The 19965-nt window shown below is 45.1% G+C and overlaps 1 protein-coding gene across 2 annotated transcripts; it reads left to right on the forward strand.

Moving 5' to 3' along the window:
- Positions 1-5126, forward strand: NDUFS5 (NADH:ubiquinone oxidoreductase subunit S5). 2 transcript variants are annotated; one of them, XM_037498675.2, is made up of 3 exons: positions 1-98; positions 2355-2575; positions 4768-5126. In XM_037498675.2, the coding sequence occupies exons 2-3, from the start codon at positions 2360-2362 to the stop codon at positions 4870-4872; spliced, it is 321 nt and encodes a 106-aa protein (XP_037354572.1). In that variant the 5' UTR covers positions 1-98; positions 2355-2359; the 3' UTR covers positions 4873-5126. The 2 variants fall into 2 exon arrangements, with proteins under 2 accessions (XP_037354572.1, XP_037354573.1); XM_037498676.2 differs by having other exon boundaries at positions 2358-2575.
- Positions 5127-19965: the final 14839 nt, after the last annotated feature.

Consider the following 19965-nt stretch of genomic DNA (forward strand, 5'->3'; position numbering starts at 1 on the left):
GTCGTGCTGCGGGCGTCCTTTGCGGCAGACCTTCGCGTCGCGGACCGATCGAGCTGTTGCGGCGGACAGAGGGGAGACAAGGGCACCCCGGGAGAACGGTAGGGGCTGCGTTTCTCCGCCGGGCAGTTTAGGTTCAGGCGCTTCCTTCCGCGATCGCTCTAACACACTTCCTCCTGCTTTGCTAGGGGTCCCTTTCTTACAGGCCCCAACTCCGCGCGAATATTCTGCTTTCCCAGGCCCGTTCCCCACAGCGCCGATGTCCCCGAACCTGCGGACCGCACCTCTGTCGGGTCTCTTTCCAGGTTCATTTAGCATTCCGCAGGAATCCTTTGGCCTTCTCTTTCTTCATTTGAAGTCCACGCTTCTCTTAGGGAAGCTTTCAGGGCTTTGAGTGATGTAGGCCCCGCCAACCTCTGAGGACGCTGCATTTTGTTCTTCCGGATATGCACTCTGCACCCCAGACACCTCTGGGCCCTCAGTGACCCCCCCACACATACCCACCATCTCCCGCTGTAACCCGTGCTGTCCCTTACTGGGATATTCTGCCCTCGGATCTTTTGGCAAACTCAGCCCACCATAAAGACATTTTCAAGTCTCCTGAGCAGAGTTGGTGCTTTCTCTCCTTGGAGCGCTTAACCCTACTGTCCACTGGGCTCTCAATGCCCTGTGTGCCTACATTCTACCTTACGTTGCAGCTGCTGCACCCCTCTCCTCACATCCCAGTACCTGGACAATACTAAGTAACGTTATTACTTAGTAAATGATTAAAAGAATGGGGAGAAATTTTTAAAAATTAAATCCATCTATAAATGTACCATTCATACAGAAGTATATTGACTTTTTTGTTCATGCTTCCTTCCAGTTTTCTTTTCCATACCATTTTTGCTTGGCATAATTGTAGTCCCTTTTGTTCATGTACATTAAAAACATTAAAACATGTTTCTTGTGTATTCTTTTCTCAATGCATATCATATTCTACTAAGTGGCACCTGGATTAAATTATCCATTTCTCTGTTGTTGCTCACTTAAGTTGTTTGAAACTTATTTTCCCAACAACTACTGGGCCTCTGTCTGGTCCTTGCCCTCATGCCAGCCATTGTTCAGGTAGAGGAGAGATTCCAGTAAATAATCCACTATAGTGGTGTGCAAAGTACTCCAAAGAGAAGTTGAGGATGCTAACAAAGAGGAGGGACACTAATTGCAGGATTACTTCTCAGGAGCAGTATCATCTAAGTTGATACGGTGATATTGAGCATGTAAAACATGTAAGGAAATGTTTTTGTGTTCATTTTGTGTTCTTTTCAGTTCTTCAGGTTTAAAGTTTTGGGATTTTTTTTCTTTTTTTTAAAAAAGATATATTCATTTATGCATACAAGTGCTGGGGTACAGGCCAGAGGTATGGGGGGAGGGGCTGAGAGGATTCACCAGAGACAGAGTCTGGAACAGAACAGGCAGACTGACTGAAATACACTGCTGAGGGGAGCAGCGGGCGAGTCAGGAGAGGTCTGCTGCGCCATGTGGGTAGCTCCCTGACCGGCCAGGGATTGAACTCATGCTGCAGAGGCTGCAGACAGCTTTATAGATTGTGTCTCAACCCCTTGTGCCACCAGGGAGGTCCCAGTTTTGGGATTATTGATTCAAAACAAACACTCTGACTTTTGATAAAAATGACGATTAGGCCTCCCCTTGTGGCGCAGCAGTTGAGCGCTGGGCTACGAGGCTGCCCGCAGCCTCTACAACCTCTGCAGCGCCAGTTTGATCCCCGGCCACTGGCAAGGGTCCCACAAAAAAATAAATAAAATAAATAAATAAATAAAAATCACTTAATATAGAGAAAAATTTTTTTTAAAGATTTATTTATTTATGCATACAAGAGCTGGGGTACAGGCCAAGGATGGGGGGGAGGGAGGGAGAGGATTCACCAGAGACAGAGTGGAGAACAGAACAGACAGACTGACTGAAATACAATTCTGAGGGGAGCAGCAGGCGAGACAGGAGAGGTCTGCTGCACCATATTTCTCCCTGGCTAGCCAGGGATCGAACTTGTGCTGCAGAGGCTACGGATTACTTCATAGTGCGGTGCTTAACCCCTTGCGCCACCAGGGAGGCCCAATATAGAGAAAATCTTTCTGCAGTTTTTTAGTTCTAGTTCTCCTTTCCTTGGGGATTTATGAAAAAGCACAGAAATTTACCATAAACTGGGAGAACCTGTCTAATGAAAAACTTTGGAGAAAAATTGGGAGAATAGTATAAAATACCTTTCTAGAGGACTGTTTATCATAACTATCACATTTTTCTTAGGAATTACTCATTTGTACTTTTATTGGCATGATTTCTTTTTTTCTCTTCCCCAGCAGTCATGCCTTTCTTTGATGTGCAGAAACGGCTGGGCCTTGACTTAGACCGCTGGATGACAATCCAGAGCGCTGAGCAGCCTCACAAGATTCCATCTCGCTGCCATGCTTTTGAAAAAGAGTGGATAGAATGTGCACATGGAATTGGTAGTATTCGAGCAGAGAAAGAGTGTAAGGTGGAAATGGATGATTTTGTAGAATGTCTGCTTCGGCAGAAAACGGTAAGGAAATGGTAGAGATGGGAGGTGGTTTCTTTGGGACTGTTTTTAAGTGTTTTAAACTGGTCATTGGGCAGTGGTTGCCCAGAGTGAATTGGCAAAACATTTGTGATAAAACAATTCCTCTACTTAGGTTCCATGTCAAGGAAGTTATATGTCTTCAGGTCTGAGAAAGACTTCTTGTTCAGTATTTCCCCTCATTTTCTCACATATTTTCCGTAGCATTGTACCCCATGATAGCCACCTGGTTAGAAATTACGTGTGTGTATTTCCATCTTTACAGTAGGATGTGACATAATCTCAACCAGCCTTGGATATTTGTCCTTGAATATCTTTGGGTGAAAGTATTTCAGATTTATTGAATCCTCATTAGGAGAGAAGTGAAAACATACATCGCTATTACATTGAACCTGATATAACCACCTCTGGATTCATTCCTACTCTGGGGTAGATAGAAGTATTAATGAGGTGGCTTAGTTGAGCCTGAACAAAGGTTCAGAGGGAAAGGCTGTAACAGCATGACATCCACCTCCTCCTGCTGAATGAATTACATAACATATACACTCTGTTCTCTCTTAAAGAAATCACTGGGTGTGAGCTGTTGTTTTGCCAATTTCAATGCGCTGGATATAACAAGTAATGTTTTTATTACAGCTTTTTGGTGTCACAGTTATCTGTGACAGTTATCTATATTAAAACTTTTTTATTTCTTATCTTTAACTTCTGTTATTAGCATTTGATAAAGTGAAGCCAAGCTTCAAGGAAAGAAGGGTTTTTAATTTTGTATTGATCCCTGAATATTGATCATTAGTGAGTAATAATAGGAATCCTGAGGAATAATGAGTGTCATTGTTGGCCACTTACCACTGTTTAGTTCCCAGCATGTCTTCTCAGTTATTGCATTGCTCAGATTGAGACTTTACTCCTCATGGAAAATATACACCAAGAGGGGGCAGTGCAGTGGGGAAGAACTGGGAGTTACGAAAACTGGGCTTGGTACTGCTTCTTGCTACTAGTTTAGTGACTTCAAGCAAGCCGCTTCCCCTCTTGGTCTTGATTTACTCATCTGGAAACATTAAAGAGTTGTCCTAAGATCATATTCTCATCCTGGGAATTTATGAATTGATATATTACCATTTTATTTATTTATTTATTTATTTATTTATTTTTTAAAGATTTATTTATTTATACAAGAACTGGGGTACAGGTCAGAAGCGCGGGAGGGTGAGAGAATTCACCAGAACCAGAGTGGGCAGCAGAACAGGCAGATGGACGGAAGACACTGCTGAGGGGAGCAGCGGGCGAGGCAGGAGAGGTCTGCTGCACCATGTGGGGTTCTCCCTGGCTGGCGGGGAATCGAACCAGCGCTGCGAAGGCTGCGGCCAGCTTCGCAGTGTGGCGCTCAACCACTGCGCCACTGGGAAGGACCTTATTTATTTATTTTTAAAGATTTATTTGTTATGCATACAAGAACTGGGGTACAGGCCAGAGGTGGGGGGGGTGAGAGGATTCACAGGGGGATCGAACTCGTGCTGCAGTGGCTGCGGATAGCTTCATAGATTGCGTCTTAACCCCTTGCACCACCAGGGAGGCCCCCATTAGCAGTTTTTGATCTTGTTACAGTTTTTGTAAATTCCTAGATTCCTATATGTAATAGGAACATTTCAGTTGCTAATTTTCAAGGAGGTATTATTATGTATAATAATAGGACATTATTTGTTGTTGTTTTTTTAAGATTTTTATTTTTTATTTATACAATAGCTAGGGTACAGACCAGAGGCACGGGAGGGTGAGAAGATTCACCAGAGACAAAGTGGGGAGCAGAACAGGCAGACAGACCAAAAGCACTGCTGAGGGGAGCAGAGGGCATGACAGGAGAGGTCTGCCACGCCATGTGGGAATCTCCCTGGACGGCTGAGAATCGAACCGGCACTGCGGAGGCTGCGGACAGCTTCACAGCACTGTGCTCAACCAGCTGTGCCGGGGGGAAGCCAGCAGGACAGTATTTGTTATAAGTCTAAGGAAGCTATTTCAAGTTAGTTCTTAAAGAGGGGTTTCATCTCAGAGACACTTTAACGCTCTTTAGGATGAGAACCTTAAGTGGTTTAAAAGTAAATCAATTTTCATTCTGTTTCTCCAGCCCTCACTTTCTGGTGCACATTTTGCCCCTAATTTTATACTTTTTCCTTTGACAGATCCGTCGCCTGAATGCCATCAGGAGACAGAGGGATAAGCTAATCAAGGAGGGGAAGTACACACCTCCGCCCCACCACTCGGGCCAGGATGAGCCTCGGCCCTGAGCAGAGCAGCTGTGATGACTGGAGGTGGATTTTCATGTTCTCTTTTCTCCTCTAGAAAGTTTATTTACTGACAACCTCTTTGTGAAAATGTCTAAAAATAAAGGCTTGTTCCATCTTACTCTATTTTCTCTTGGATCATACTTTTTTATAATGAGATTGCAACCTATTTTTTAAGTTTAGAAAAATGCCTGTGCCTTATAGCAGCTAGGGAATAATAAGCAGCATCTAATGAACACTTACTGTGTATGAGGAACTTTAAAGAGGTTATCTCATTTAATAAATTGCAGTGTTCTTAGTGTTTTCATTCTGGTTTATTTTCTACAAAAAACAGAGTTGGCTGGAAGGGAGAAGCAGTAGACAGAGTGGATGTATGTTTACTATAAGGCCTGTGAAGTTAAGCTTTAAGGCTAGGGAAATGCCAGGTTCAAATAACTTAATTTTTTTTAAAAAATATTTATTCGGGCCTCCCCGGTGGCGCAGCGGTAGAGCGCTGGGTTGCGAAGCTGCCCGCAGCCTCTGCGGCGCCGGTTCGATTCCCGGCTGCTCCCCGGCCACCGGAGGAGGGTCCCACATGGTGCGCAGACCTCTCCTGCCACCCGCTGCTCCCCTCAGCAGTGTACTTCGGTCCTTCTGCCTGTTCTGCTCCCCGCTCTGGCTCTGGTGAATTCTCTCACCCTCCCGCGCTTCTGACTGTACCCAGTGCATGTATAAACAAAACAAATGAACAAACAAATAAATAAATAAATAAAACATGCCTCTATAAAAAAAAAAAAAAAAAAAAAAAAAAAAAAAATATTTATTCATACAAGAGCTGGGTATAAGCCAGAGGTGTGAGGCGTGAGAGGATTCACCAGAGACAGAGTGGAGAACAGAACAGGCAGACTGACTGAAACACACTGCTGAGGGGAGCAGCGGGTGAGACAGGAGAGGTCTGCTGTGCATGTGGGTTGCTCCCTGGCTGGTCAGGTTTTGAACTCGTGCAGCAGTGGCTGCGGATTGCTTCATAGTGCGATGCTTAACCCCTTGCACCACCAGGGAGGCCCTCAAATAACTTAATTTTGAAGAAGCAATGCCATTGTTTCAATTTGCTATCTTATCTCAATGGTACATTCGTACTTCCAGCTGATGTGTTTAGAAACCTGTTTTTGAAAGAAAAATCCAGGTGTAGAAAGGGAAAGATATATGCCTTAGAAAATGTGTTGAGAATATAACTGAAACCTCATACCCGGCAGCATTTTTTTCCAGCTTTTTTATTGTGGCAAAATACATAAAACATGAAATTTGCCATCCGAGCCATTTTCAAGTATACAGTTCAGTGGCATTCAATACATTCACATTGTTGTGCAACCATCACTAACATCATCTGGAGATTGTTCTGGAGAACTCTTATCATCTTGCAGAATTGAAACTCTACAATGTTCACTAGTCCCTGCCTCTCTACAGCTGTGGACAATCACTATTGTACTGTCTGACTCTCTGACTGTGACTATCTCATGTAGGTGGGATCTTGATAGGGACTGCAGTGTGTTTGTAATTGGGTTGGGGAGTGTTGTTACCTTCCATTTATAGCTTTTAAAATTCCTTTTAACACAGCTTTTTATAGTTTTATTGTACAAGTATTTTCCCTCATTTGTTAATTTCTACTTGGGAGGATGGTTTTGATGCTATTGTAAATGGAATAGTTTTTGCAATTTTCTTTCTGTATTGTTCATTGTTAGTCTTGCAGTATTTTAAGTCATAAATGTCATCTATAGAACTTAAATATAAGGTTCTTCATAAAAGGGAAACTGTTCAGTGTCCTAGTCTCAAAATTGGAAATGTGGGATTTGACATTTGATCAGGGTTCTGCTTATTCCTTATGTTACAGGGCCAGTCTTTAAGCAGTATTTTCTTAAACCAATCACCAATCCATGGAGAAGCAAGCTGGAGTCCTTTCAGCAAGATCCCATGATGTGGCCCTGTATATATATATATTTTTTTTAATAGAGGCATGTTTTTTTTTTTTTTTTTTTTAATAGAGGCATGTCTTATTTATTTATTTATTTGTTTGTTTGTTTGTTTTGTTTATACATGCACTGGGTACAGTCAGAAGCGTGGGAGGGTGAGAGAATTCACCAGAGCCAGAGCTGGGAGCAGAGCAGGCAGAAGGACCGAAGTACACTGCTGAGGGGAGCAGTGGGCGGCAGGAGAGATCTGCGCGCCATGTGGGACCCTCCTCTGGTGGCCGGGGAGCAGCCGGGGATCTAACCGGCGCCGCAGAGGCTGCGGGCAGCTTCGCAACCCAGCGCTCAACCGCTGCGCCACCGGGAGGCCCGACATGTTTTTATTTTATTTATTTATTTGTTTGTTTGTTTGTTTGTTTTGTTTATACATGCACTGGGTACAGTCAGAAGCGCGGGAGGGTGAGAGAATTCACCAGAGCCAGAGTGGGGAGCAGAGCAGGCAGAAGGACCGAAGTACAATGCTGAGGGGAGCAGCGGGCTGCAGGATAGGTCTGCGCGCCATGTGGGACCCTCCTCTGGTGGCCGGGGAGCAGCCGGGGATTGAACCAACGCCGCAGAGGCCGCGGGCAGCTTCGCAACCCAGCGCTCAACCGCTGCGCCACCGGGGAGGCCCCCCTGTATATGTTTTAATATGCTCTGTGTACACAAGCTTTTCTGAAAAATTTTAAGTCCAAAATGGGATTCAGTGAATACATATTTTTGGAAAATCAGAGAGGCCAATTGGAAATGCCAGAGAGGAAAGCAGAATACTAATCAAGTCTCTAAGTAGGTGCATGCCCTTTCATTCAAAGCTATCTTTTATTCCTGAGCTCTGGATTGTAGAATGAAAGGAAATCAAATCCTGTTAGACTGTATTTACCTAATGGTAAAAAATGAGTGGTAGAGAACACTTAATTGTCTTTGTTGGAAAGCATTGCCTTGATGTCTTTATGGAATATCAAAAGCCTTCATTTACATCAGCTACCCGTAAACAGCTCTGAGACAAGCAACCCTCTTTGTAAAATTTGGCCACTTTGTGCCTTAATTGCTTTTTTGAGAAAGTAGGACAGCAATGCTATCAGCTGGTAAAAGCAAGGAGCCAGTTCCAAGACCCCTGTTCTTTAAGCAGTTGTAATAAGAACAAGCAGAATCAGGACTATTCTTGTTTTGTTTTTAAAGATTAATTTATTTATGCATACACGAACTGGGGTGTAGGCCAGAGGTGCAGGGGGTGAGGATTCATCATAAACAGTGGGAAGCAGAACAGGCGGATCTAGAAATACACTGCTGAGGGGAGCAGCGGGGTGACAGGAGAGGTCTGCTGCGCCATGTGGGTCACCTCCCTGGCTGGGGAGCGAACTCATGTTGCAGTGGCTGGTGACAGCAGCTTGATAGAGCTGTCTTTAACCCCTGCGCCACCTGGGAGGGCCCAAAACTATATCTTTTGACCAACTTAGTCGGTACAGAATAGAATTAAGGCTGGGGCAGGAGGGACAGAAAGCTGTGAGGGTCTTTCAGTTGATGATGAGAAACTCTGACAAGGTAAGTTATTTGTTGCCTCAAAACTGTCACTTGTTGCTCTTATCCCTTGCTCTTATTCCCTGCACTCTGATAAATGGGACTTATAAGCCCTTTGTCCTGTGTTTTTTGACCCTCACTACCACACACAGTTCAGTACATTTTGCTATCTTAAGATATTTTCAAGAAAGTTCTAAATCAGGCACATGACCCAATGGGAGCTAATGAATGAGACTTGGTTTGAATCCTGGAAGAGAAGGATGGTTCCTCTGGATTTAATGCTGAGGAGGTTTAAATTCTATAGATGTGTCAGACAGTTTTTATTCACTCACCCACCAATATGTATTAAGTACCCACTTTACTACAAAGGAAAAAAGAAGGTATACACCCAATAGATGAAGAGGAGCAGCTAAGTTGAGAGCTAGAGGAAACCTGCTTTCCAGTAACTTGAGTTTGTGCTTCAAGACCTCAGAAGGCTGGCCCTATCCTTGTGTAACAGGGTGGTCCCCAGGAAAGGGGGAGGTTCCCTGCCCCACCCAAGGAAGGGTGGAGCTGAGCAGGAAGAGGAGAAGCTGCAGAAGAGACTGAGGAAGGAAGCAGGATAGAGCCAGGAGACCTGGAGGAGGCGCATGGAGCCTAGAGACACGTGAAGAAACTGAGCTTGTCTTTTGGTCGTGGACTGGGTGACACAGATGTGGGTGAGACCCGTGGGGAGGTGACAATGGCAGCTTTTATCTTGATGTTGATTTTGCTCTTTTCCTTCCGGGCTTGTCCGGTTGTTTGTGACCCTTCTCTGTGGGTCCCCACTGGAAGATGCTTTAGACTTGTGGCAGGCTTTGGGGCCTTGCTCTGCGCCATTCCCATATGGATGGACTTTTACCCACGAGGGGATGGGTAACTTTGGGTGCTTCATCTAGAAACTAGACTCTTTGCCTTACCTGTATTGTTTCCTAGTTTTATTAAAGTTCCTTCCCATTAAAGTCTCATATGTTTTGTGTTGATGCGGCGGATGGCAGAACCCATGTAGAATAGGCAGGTTTGCGGGGTTTGGGCTGCCCCTCTCCCTGTCCTATAACACTTGGACTTTGAAATTATATAACCAGTAAGTTTCTTTTGTTACCTAAACCAGTGTCAGATTTTTTTGTCACTTGTAATGAAAAGATGCCCAACTGGATAACAGATACATTAAAGCTGCCTCATTTTATACTTCAGGAAGCAGACCTAGAAGGATGAAGTAACTTACTTTATCAAACTTCTGTCAGTACTAAAAGGATTTGAATTTAGGTCTAGACTTCTATATAGAGCCCTTGAGAGACCTTTGCTAACATGATAACAAGAGGGGCGGGAAAAGGCTAAAACAATAAAATTCTATAGGGCTAACAAAAAGGTGGTATATGCAAGGGAGCCTTGAACACTCCAGAAAGAGTTTACAAGTAAACTCTTTTATAGGTAAACAGAGAACTGGTCAGTTTCCAATTGGGGTTAGGAGAGTGGGGGAAGCGGAGGGCCTTCTGGTGTGAGTATGTATAAACATGCATGGATAGGGAGATATTGCAGGGCTAAGGGAAAATCAGCTGAGTCTAAGATGATAGTATGGAATGGGAGGACAGCTTGGAATCTGAAAGATTATTAAATGGAAGAACAGATTTTATTTAGCTCAACAATTCTGCCCTCACACCTGCTGCCTACCCTTAAATTTCCCTGAGAAGGTAGCATGGAGAAGGGACTGATAAGCATAAATAATGTAGTTGGGCACATTCTGGGTGCCTGTCAGAGTGCACACTAAAGTGAACTCAAAGGGTCTAGCGTGAGACCAACCTCTTCCCAGCTAAAATTCTGACAAGATAAAAAGGTCAGCATAATAAAGTTAGGAGTTTAGTACTAATCACAGGTGAAATCAATCTAATTAAAGTTACAACTCAGGGCCTCTCCAGTGGCGCAGCGGTTGAGCGCTGGGTTGCGAAGCTGCCCGCTGCCTCTGCAGCGCTGGTTCGATCCCCGGCTGCTCCCCGGCCACCTGAGGAGGGTCCCACATGGCGCGCAGACCTCTCCTGCCGCCCGCTGCTCCCCTCAGCAGTGTACTTCGGTCCTTCTGCCTGCTCTGCTCCCCGCTCTGGCTCTGGTGAATTCTCTCACCCTCCCGCGCTTCTGACTGTACCCAGTGCTTGTATAAATAAATAAAATAAATCTTTAAAAAAAAAAAAAAAGTTACAACTCAGCCCAACCCTGCTCTGCGATAATATGAATGTCTCCCAAATGGTGAGAGAAAAAGATTTCTACTTTGGGGAAAATAAAAACAAATATACCTTTTTCCCTGTTCTTTTATGCAAAGTATCTGGAATACAATATGAAATTATGAAACATGCAAAGAAGAAAATGTGACCCATAATCAAAGGGAAAAAATCAGAACTATTATAAGAACACGTTATAGCAAGTGAAAATTCTAATACTGAGGATGATGTCTGAAATAAACTAATTGGGGCCTCCCCGGTGGCGCAGCGGTTGAGCGCTGGGTTGCGAAGCTGCCTGCAGCCTCAGCAGTGCCGGTTCGCTCCCCGGCTGCTCCCTGGCCACCGGAGGAGGGTCCCACATGGCGTGCACACCTCCCCCGCCCGCTGCTCCCCGCAGCAGTGCACCTTGGTCCCTCTGCCTGCTCTGCTCCCTGCTCTGGCTCTGGAGAATTCTCCCACCCTCCCGCGCTTCTGACTGTACCCAGTGTTTGTATAAATAAATAAATAAATCTTAAAAAAGAAAGAAAGAAACTCATTGAGTGGGTGTAAGGTCAGGAATGGACCAGCGCAGGTTTTTCTGATCCCATGCAGACCGGGTAAAGAAGGAGTCAGAGTCCTTAGTGGCTTTTTGCAGGTCTATTATTGGGATTTACCCGGTACACAGCAGGTAAGGGTGCTGGTTGGCCGGGAGGCTGGCAGGCCTCCCAGCCCCCAGCAAGTCTTCATTCTATCTGGGCTCTCCGGCCTTCTCTCAGCTTCTCTTTGGCTTCTGCTGGCGTCCCCGTGACGCCCCGCCCTTAAAAGCCCAGTCTCAGCCCAGGTGAATCCCATCTACCTATGCCCACACCCTACTCCAGGTGCCCGCCATCAGGCATGCATTCAGGACCGCAAGGATCCATCATCTATGCTGATGGCGGGAGGGCAGAAAAGCCTGACATTTTTCCTTGCCCTACAGTGGGCTTAACAGGAGGTTGGACACTGTAAAAAAAAAAAAAAGAATATTAATATGAAGACAGCAATAAAAATGATCAATAATAAGGCCTCCCTGGTGGCACAGCGGTTGAGCGCTGGGCTGCAGGGCTGTCCACAGCCTCTGTAGCGCCAGTGCGATCCCTGGCCGCCCGCAAGGGTCGCACATGGCGCGCAGACCTCTCCTGCCGCCGGCTGCTTCCCTCAACAGTGTATTTCGTCGGCCTGCTCTGCTCCCCGCTCTGGCTCTGGTGAATTCTCTCACCCTCCCGCGTTTCTGACTGTACCCAGTGCTTGTGTAAATAAATAAATAGATCTTTTTTAAAAAATGATCAAAAATAAAGCAGCAAGAGAAATAAAGGGAAAAAGAGTATCAGTCCCAAAAAATAATAGAAAGCAGTCTACATATAAATGGAGTCTCAAAAGGAGAAACTACAGTATATGATGTAAATAACAATTTGAAAGTGCAGTTCCATTCACTATGACATCAAAAAGAATAAAATATTTTGGAATAAACATAACAATAAAGTGTAAAACTTATACTCCTAAAATTACATAACATTGGTGAAAGAAATTCACTGAAAACTGGAAATCTGTTCATGATCAGCAGACAATATTGTAGGATGTTAGAATGGCAAAACTTCCCAAACTCATCTATAGATCTGGCATAATCCCTATGTAGGGTAAGTGAAAAAGTATCAGGCTTTTCTCCCCCCCCCCCCTGTTATTAGGATTGATGATGGATCCCTGCAGCCCTGAATGCATGCCTGATGGCAGGCACCTGGAGTGGGGTGTGGGCATGCGTAAGTGGGTACACGTGGGCTGAGAGACTGATCTTATAAGGGTGCTGTCACGGGGACACCAAGAGAGCAGAGAAGCAGAGAGAATGAGAGTGAAAGAGAGCAAAAGAGAGGGCTTCCCTGGTGGCTCAAGGGGCTAAGCACCGCACTATGAAACAATCTGCAGCCTCTGCAATACGAGTTCGATCCCCAACCGACCAGGGAGCAACCCACATGGTGTGGCAGACCCCTCCTGTCCTGCCTGCTGCTCCCCTCAGCAGTGTTTTTCAGTCAGTCTGCCTGTTCTGTTCCCCACTCTGTCTCTGGTGAGTCCTCTCACCTCCTGCATCTCTGGCCTGTACCCCAGCTCTTGTATGCACAAATAAATAAATCTTTAAAAAAAAAAAAAAAAAAGAGCAAAGGAGAAGCAGAGACCCCCAGAGAACGCTGGAGAGCCCAGAAAGAGTGAAGACTTCTGGGGGCTGGGAGGCTGGCAGCATCCCAGCTTCCCGGCACCTCTGTCTGCTAGTAAAATCCCAATAAAAGCCTGCAAAAGCCACTGAGGGCTACAGGACTTCTCCTTTACCCCATCTGCTCGAATCATAGAGAACCTGCTCTGTCCCTTCCTGCTGTTACACCCTACCATAATCCCAGCTATTTTTGTAGAAATGGGTAAGATGATCCTAAAATTTATAGAGAATTATAACAGATCCAGCATAACCAAAACAATCTTAGAAATGAAGAACAAAGTTGAAGGACTTTTCTTTCCAATATCAAAAGTTAACTACAGGGCCTCCCTGGTGGTGCAAGAGATTTAAGACATAACCTATGAAGCTGTCCGCAGCCATAGCAGCACGAGTTCTATCCTGGGCCAGCCAGGGAGCAACCCACATGGTGCAGCAGACCTCTCCTGGCTTGCCCGCTGCTCCCCTCAGCAGTGTACTTTGGTCAATCTGCCTGTTCTGTTCCCCGCTCTGTCTCTGATGAATCCTCTCACCCCCCTCCCCACACCTCTGGCCTGTACCCCAGCTCTTGTATGCATAAATAAATTTTCAAAAAAAAAAGTTAACTACAAAATGATTGTAATCAAGACTGTATAATCCTTGTGATGTATTGTTGAATTTGACTTCCTAGTATTTTGTGGAAGATTTTCACATCAATATCCATTAGAGATATTGGTTTATAGTTTTCTTGTTCTGTCTTTATCTGGTTTCAGTATTAGGGTAATGTTGGCATCACAAAATGGTTTAGAGTTCCCTCTCCTCAAGTGTTTTTTTTTTTTTAAAGATTTATTTATTTATTTATACAAGCACTGGGTACAGTCAGAAGTGCGGGAGGGTGAGAGAATTCACCAGAGCCAGAGCGGGGAACAGAACAGGCAGACTGACGAAGTACACTGCTGAGGGGAGCAGTGGGCACAGCAGGAGAGGTCTGCGCGCCATGTGGGACCCTCGCTGGCGGCCGGGGATTGAACTGGCACTGCAGAGGCTGCGGGCAGCTTCTCAGCCCAGCGCTCAACCGCTGCACCACCAGGGAGGCCCTCTCCTTGGGTTTTTAGAAATAATTTGAGCAAGATGGGAATATATTCTTCAAAGTTTTGATAGAATTCACTTATAAAGCCATCTGGAGGCAATCCAGTTTTTTCTAACCACTGTCTACTACTTCCTGCAGACAATATTCCAACATGCCTAAATCTTTCCTAGATTAAAAAAAAACAAGAGGGCCTCCCTGGTGGCACAGGGTTTGGGAGGCCAGTGCTGTCAAGCTATGGTAGCCACTGCAACATGAATTTGATCCCCTGCCAGGGAGGTGACACACATGACGCAGCAGACCTCTCCTGGCTTGCCCGCTGCTCCCCTCAGCAGTGTATTTCAGTGGATCTGCCTGTTCTGCTCCCCACTCTGTCTCTGGTGAATCCTCTCACCCACCCCCCCACCTCTGGCCTACACTCCAGTTCTTGTATGCATTAAAAAAATAAAAACAAAAACAAACAAGAAAACTCCTGACTCCACATCTCTTCAATTTTCATCCTATCTTTTCTCTGTCCTTTCATTACCAAACTTCTCTCTCTCCTTCTTGCTCATCAACTCATCCCAGCCTGACTTCTTCCCCTGCAAGTCCTCTGAACCTGCCCCAGCCTAATCACCAATAGCAATTGCCGCGGACCAGCACAGCAGTAGACGATGAGGCCACCTCAGGGTTGAGAAGCGTGCAGGGTGGTCAGGGCGTCGGTGAAAGAAATGACAAACAGACACACTTCAAGAGTGAAAATCTGAGTGTAATTTTCTTTGAGTTTGTGACCAATATATATATGTTTTCCAAAAGCACAGGGACAATGAATATCAATGAAATCAGCTTGCTCATGGGCTCAGTCTATCACCATCAGGGAGGTGATCTACATAACAAGCAATGACTTTTATAGAAGAAAGAAGGAAGTTTAGAAAGACAATAAGGGATTAAAGTTTGTAGTTCTAAAAAGACGGGATAAGATTTTTAGCATTCTTGTAGTGGTTCCTGGTGGTCGTTATCTTTTGATAAGCTTCTGTATTTTCAGGGAACTTCCGCTGTACTTCCTCTGCTTCAGGGTGTTATGCTGTTCTCCCCCTGCGCGCTGGTTGCCCAGCCGGACCTAGGGACCGTGGTGAAAGCCATTCCTAAAGGTCACTGCGGGGGGAGGTGCAGCATGTATGTAGGGTTTTGCCGTTCTCCCCCTGCGCGCTGGTTGCCCAGCCGGACCTAGGGACGGTTAGCCCTAAAGGTCATTGCAGGGGGAGGTGCAGCAAGCAATAAAGTGTTCCTCTGCGTCATCGTTAGTACAGGCTCTCTTGGTCTCTGGGTCACAGTATGCAAACGTGGAACTGGAGAGAGCGCCAGCTTCACATGCAGCGGAAGGTGCCACACTACCGCCCGTATAATTGGAAACAGTACAATGATAGGGAACATCTGTGCTGCACTTCCCATCACAAAGGAACTTAACATGTTCCCTGCTTGGAGCCCTTCGGTGGTTTTCCAATTACACTTAAAGTAATTTCCAAACTGCTTTGTACAAAGTCTCCTACCCTTCTCTCCAGCCAGCCTCATCTTCTGCCATTTCACCCACTTACCCCCAATTCCTTTCTGTCTCTCTGACTCACCCTAACACACAAACTTACTCCTGCTCCACTTTTGCAGTTGTTCTTTCCTTTGCCTGAAATGTTCTTACTCAACATCATCCAATTCAGAAGTTACCTGTCATATATGGCTGCTGCTGAGTACCTGAAATACGTCTACTCCAAACTAAGATGTGCAATAAGTGTAAAATGCACATGGGATTGTGATGACTAGTTCACAAAATAAATTGAATTAATGCTATTTAGTACATTTATATTTTGAAAGGCTAACATTTTAGATATGTTAGATAGGCAGTGTTGTTGTGAGGGCTGACAATACACTACAGTGTATAATTGAAATTTGCTGAGTAGAATACTGATGTTCTCTCTCACATACACACACGCACACAGAGTAAATATGTGAGGTGATGAGTTTAACTAACTAGATGGAGGAAAATCCTTTCAAAATGCATAATTTATCAAATCATTATCATGAAACATACCTTAAATATCTTTTAATTCTACTTTTCAATTCTACTTCAATAAAATAAAGAGAAAAAAAAACCACCAAGGGGGCCTCCCTGGTGGCTCAAGAGGTTAAGTCTCCGTACTATGAAGCTATCAGCAGCCACTGTAGCATGAATTTGATCCCCAGCCACGGGGCTGACCCACATGGCGCAGCAGACCTCTCCTGACTTGCCTGCTGCTCCCCTCAGCAGTGTATTTCAGCAGATCTGCCTGTTCTGCTCCCCACTCTGTCTCTGGTGAATCCTCTCACAACCCTCACCTCTGGCCTATACCCCAGTTCTTGTATGCATAAATAAATAAAATAACTCTTTAAAAAAAAACACACACAGCAAAACCCTGACATTTTGCAATGCCTTCACAGAGAATCATAGAGAGAATCTGAAAGCCAGCATTCTCTGCACTGTCTCCCAGTTGTTTCTGTTTCATTTTGGACAATTTGCCCCTAGTGTTCTTCATGCCAGTTGCTCTGAACTTCATTCAATTTCTTGAGCATCCTGTACTCTCGACTTCATTTTGTACATACTGATCTCTCTGCTCATAAGTCTTCCTCTGCTGTTCTCATGCCACTTACTTACTCTTTCAAACTTTCCTTCATTAGCAAGCATCTATTGGCAGGCCCCTTGAGTTAGGCCCTGTAAGGAGGCACCAGCGAACCGCACTGATAGGGTTTTCACTGGTGTGGAACATCCTGGTGCGGGAGACAGAAAAGAAACAAGTAAACAAATAAGCAAGATGGTGACAAAGTGATGAATGTTATGAGGAAAAATAAAACAAGGTTTAAAGGAGGTGGCTACTTTACATGGATGGTCACAAAATACTTCTTTGAGGTGACTGTTTTTTTAAAAAAGATTTATTATTTATGCATACAAGAACTGGGGTGCAGGCCAGAGGTACAGGGGGGTGAGAGGAATCACCACAGAGTGGGGAGCAGACAGGCAGATCCACTGAAATACACTGCTGAGGGGAGCAGCGGGCAAGATAGGAGAGGTCTGCCACACCATGTGGGAGGCCCCTGATTTGTCTTTGAACCAACTGCACAAAGCTTGGAGCTTGGCATTAAGTCAGTGCTTAATTAGTGTTTGCTGAATGGATGGGTAGAGGGTAAGTGTCATTTCTTGATGTGGTTGGAAAGTTGTGGGTCCAAGCAGCATCCTGGGAGCCTAGTTCTGGACTCCCAACAATCACATGGGTAGGAAGCCTCTCCAAGCAGAAGACCCTGCTCACTGTTTGGGGTGTGAGGTTTTTAAGATCCAAGCTTCTGTAGGGAGTTAGCAGAGATCTTTGACAGGTGAAATGGGACAGAGAACAGACCCAGATGAGGTTGTAGAAAGCAATAATTAAAATTTTTTTTTTAAAACCAAATAGACAGCTTTAGGGCCTCCCCGGTGGCGCAGTGGTTGAGCGCTGGGTTGTGAAGCTGCCGGCAGCCTCTGCAGCGCCAGTTCGATCCCCGGCTGCTGCTGGGCTAGGGTCCCACATGGCACGCAGACCTCTCCTGCTGCCCGCTGCTCCCCTCAGCAGTGTATTTCGTCGGTATTAAAATGTATAAAACTGTTCTGTTCCCCTCTCTGGCTCTGGTGAATTCTCTCACCCTCCCGCGCTTCTGACTGTACCTCAGTGCTTGTATAAATAAATAAATAATTAAAATAAATAAATAAATAAAATAAAATAAAATAAAACCAAATAGACAGCTTTAGTAATGACATATGCTTGATAAGCTAAGATGAAGAAAGTCCAAATTTATATCTTTTTCAGAGAATAGAAACTGAGGGGCGGAGGAAGGAGAGATAGAAAATGTATCAATAATGCAATGACAAGAGAGCAATAAAGTAGGGAGGTATATTCTAAGATATCAAGATATATTATTGAAATCTGTTATTTTCATAGAGAATAATTAAAATTTAAAAAAAAATTTCTTACATTGGGCCTCCCTGGTGGCGCAAGGGGTTAAGATGCAACCTATGAAGCTATCCACAGCCACTGCAGTACAAGTTCAATTCCTGGCCAGGGAGCTACCCACATGGTGCTGCAGACGTCTTCTGACTCACCTGCTGCTCCCCTCAGCAGTGTATTTCAGTCAATTTGCCTGTTCTGTTCCCGACTCTGTCTCTGGTGACTCCTCTCACCTCCCACACCTCAGGCCTTTATCCCAGTTCTTGTATGCATAAATAAATCTTTTTACAAAATAAAATAAATTTTCTTACATTGTTGTTCATTTTTGTACAATATTTGATTTTGATTTCCCCCCTCATGTATAGTCCCCATAATTCCTCTACCACCATGGCACCCATGACCATCCCATAGTCCTTTGTGTTCTTCCCTTCCCTGTTTTGACCCCCTCCTTTCTACTTCTCCCCACTATATGCCTCAGATCTATGGTTTGCCTGCAAGTTTTGTCTTTTTCCTGATCCTTTGTTCAGTTTCCTATAAGAGAGACCATCCTGGGCACCCCCCCCCCCCCCGGTGGCTTAGTGGTTGAGCGCTGGGCTGCGAAGCTGCCCACAGACTCTGCAGCGCCGGTTTGATCCCCAGCCTCAGGCCAGGGTCCCACATGGCGCAACAGACCTCTCCTGCTGTGCCCACTGCTCCCCTCAGCAATGTATTTCATCAGTCTGCCTGTTCTGTTCCCGCTCTGGTGAATTCTCTCACCCTCCCACACTTCTGACTATACCCAGTGCTTGTATAAATAAATAAATAAATAAATAAATCTTTAAAAAAAAAGAGAGAGAGAGACCATCCTATATTTTTTTTCCTTCTGACTTATTTTGCTTAGCATAATCCCTTCCACCTCCATCCATGTTGCTGCAAATGGCACGAGTTTATTTTCATCACTGAGCAGTATTCCATTGTGTATATCTACCACGTCTTCTTGATCCATTTGTCTGTTTTAGGGTATTTGGTTTATTTCCATATCTTAGCTATAATAAACAGTGCTACAATAAACACAGGAGTTTCTTCTGAACAGGATTCAGAAGGGAATAATTTATAAGTGCTTGCCTCCTCTGCTGTCTGGCAGATCATCAAGGGCAAAGATCTGATTGGATTCACTTCTGTGTTCCCAAGAGAACCCAGAACTGTCCCTACCACATAGTATTACTCAATAAAAGATTGCTGGAATGAGAGAAAGCCCAGTAGCCCAAGGTTACTGGCCAGATGCCAGTGGCAAAAAGCTTGGCACATCTCACCAGCGGCTCAATCCCAGGGTAGCACTGCTGGAGCTGGAGCTCCAGGGAGATAAAGCTGAATGTCCTAAATCTTGAAGTTTCTGGAAGCTCTACCTTCACAACTCACAGCATGAATAATTCAGGAAAGGACTGGTGATTATATTTGGGAAGGGCATTGAAGTTAGAGAAGAAACATACCTTTAGACGCTCTCCAATCAGAGAGGCTGAGAGTTCAGGCTTCCTAGGTGATTTAACAGCTCTCCCTGGTGAGCTCTCCCCAGCTGGCCTGTCTACTATCCCCTGAGACTCAAATTCAGAGCTCAGGTCCCCACTCTTGCTATGCTTTCAGTTTGTTTTCCTCCTTGGTGCCCATGTTCCCCTCTCACCAGGGAAGGGCTTTTTCATGCATCTCTAAACTGAAAATGATTCAACTATTGCCTCTTGAGCTTCATGCTGCAGGGTCTGAAAGTTCACTCCCAGTAAACTTTAGAATCAGGCTGCAGAATTCTGAGCTGAGGCCTCTGAAGGCTCCCATGGAGAGACTTACCATACAGGGACCAGCACTATGGGTCCAGGTACATTTTAGGTTACAGCTGTGGACCCCTGACTTTTCCCTGGAAGCCTAAGAAGCATCTGTGGTCTAAGGAAAGAATCCTTGGTGGCACTGGGATTAAAGACACAGTGCTATCAAGCTATCGCCAGTCTCCGCAGCACGAGTTCCATCCCTGGTTGGCCAGGGAGCAACACACATAGCGCAGCAGACCTCTCCTTTCTTGCCCACTACTCCCATCAGCAGTGTATTTCAGTCATTCTGCTCCCCACTCTCTCTGGTG

This window comes from Talpa occidentalis, unplaced genomic scaffold (assembly GCF_014898055.3).
Source record: "Talpa occidentalis isolate TD23 unplaced genomic scaffold, MPIMG_talOcc4v2.1 talOcc4.9, whole genome shotgun sequence".
In the NCBI taxonomy this organism is placed as follows: domain Eukaryota; kingdom Metazoa; phylum Chordata; class Mammalia; order Eulipotyphla; family Talpidae; genus Talpa; species Talpa occidentalis.

Excerpts from the sequence above, each read along its gene's own strand:
- NDUFS5 (XM_037498675.2), top strand. The coding sequence starts at position 2,360 with ATGCCTTTCTTTGATGTGCAGAAACGGCTGGGCCTTGACTTAGACCGC. Across the intron at positions 2,576-4,767 it reads GTCTGCTTCGGCAGAAAACG|ATCCGTCGCCTGAATGCCAT; the intron begins GTAAGGAAATGG and ends TTCCTTTGACAG.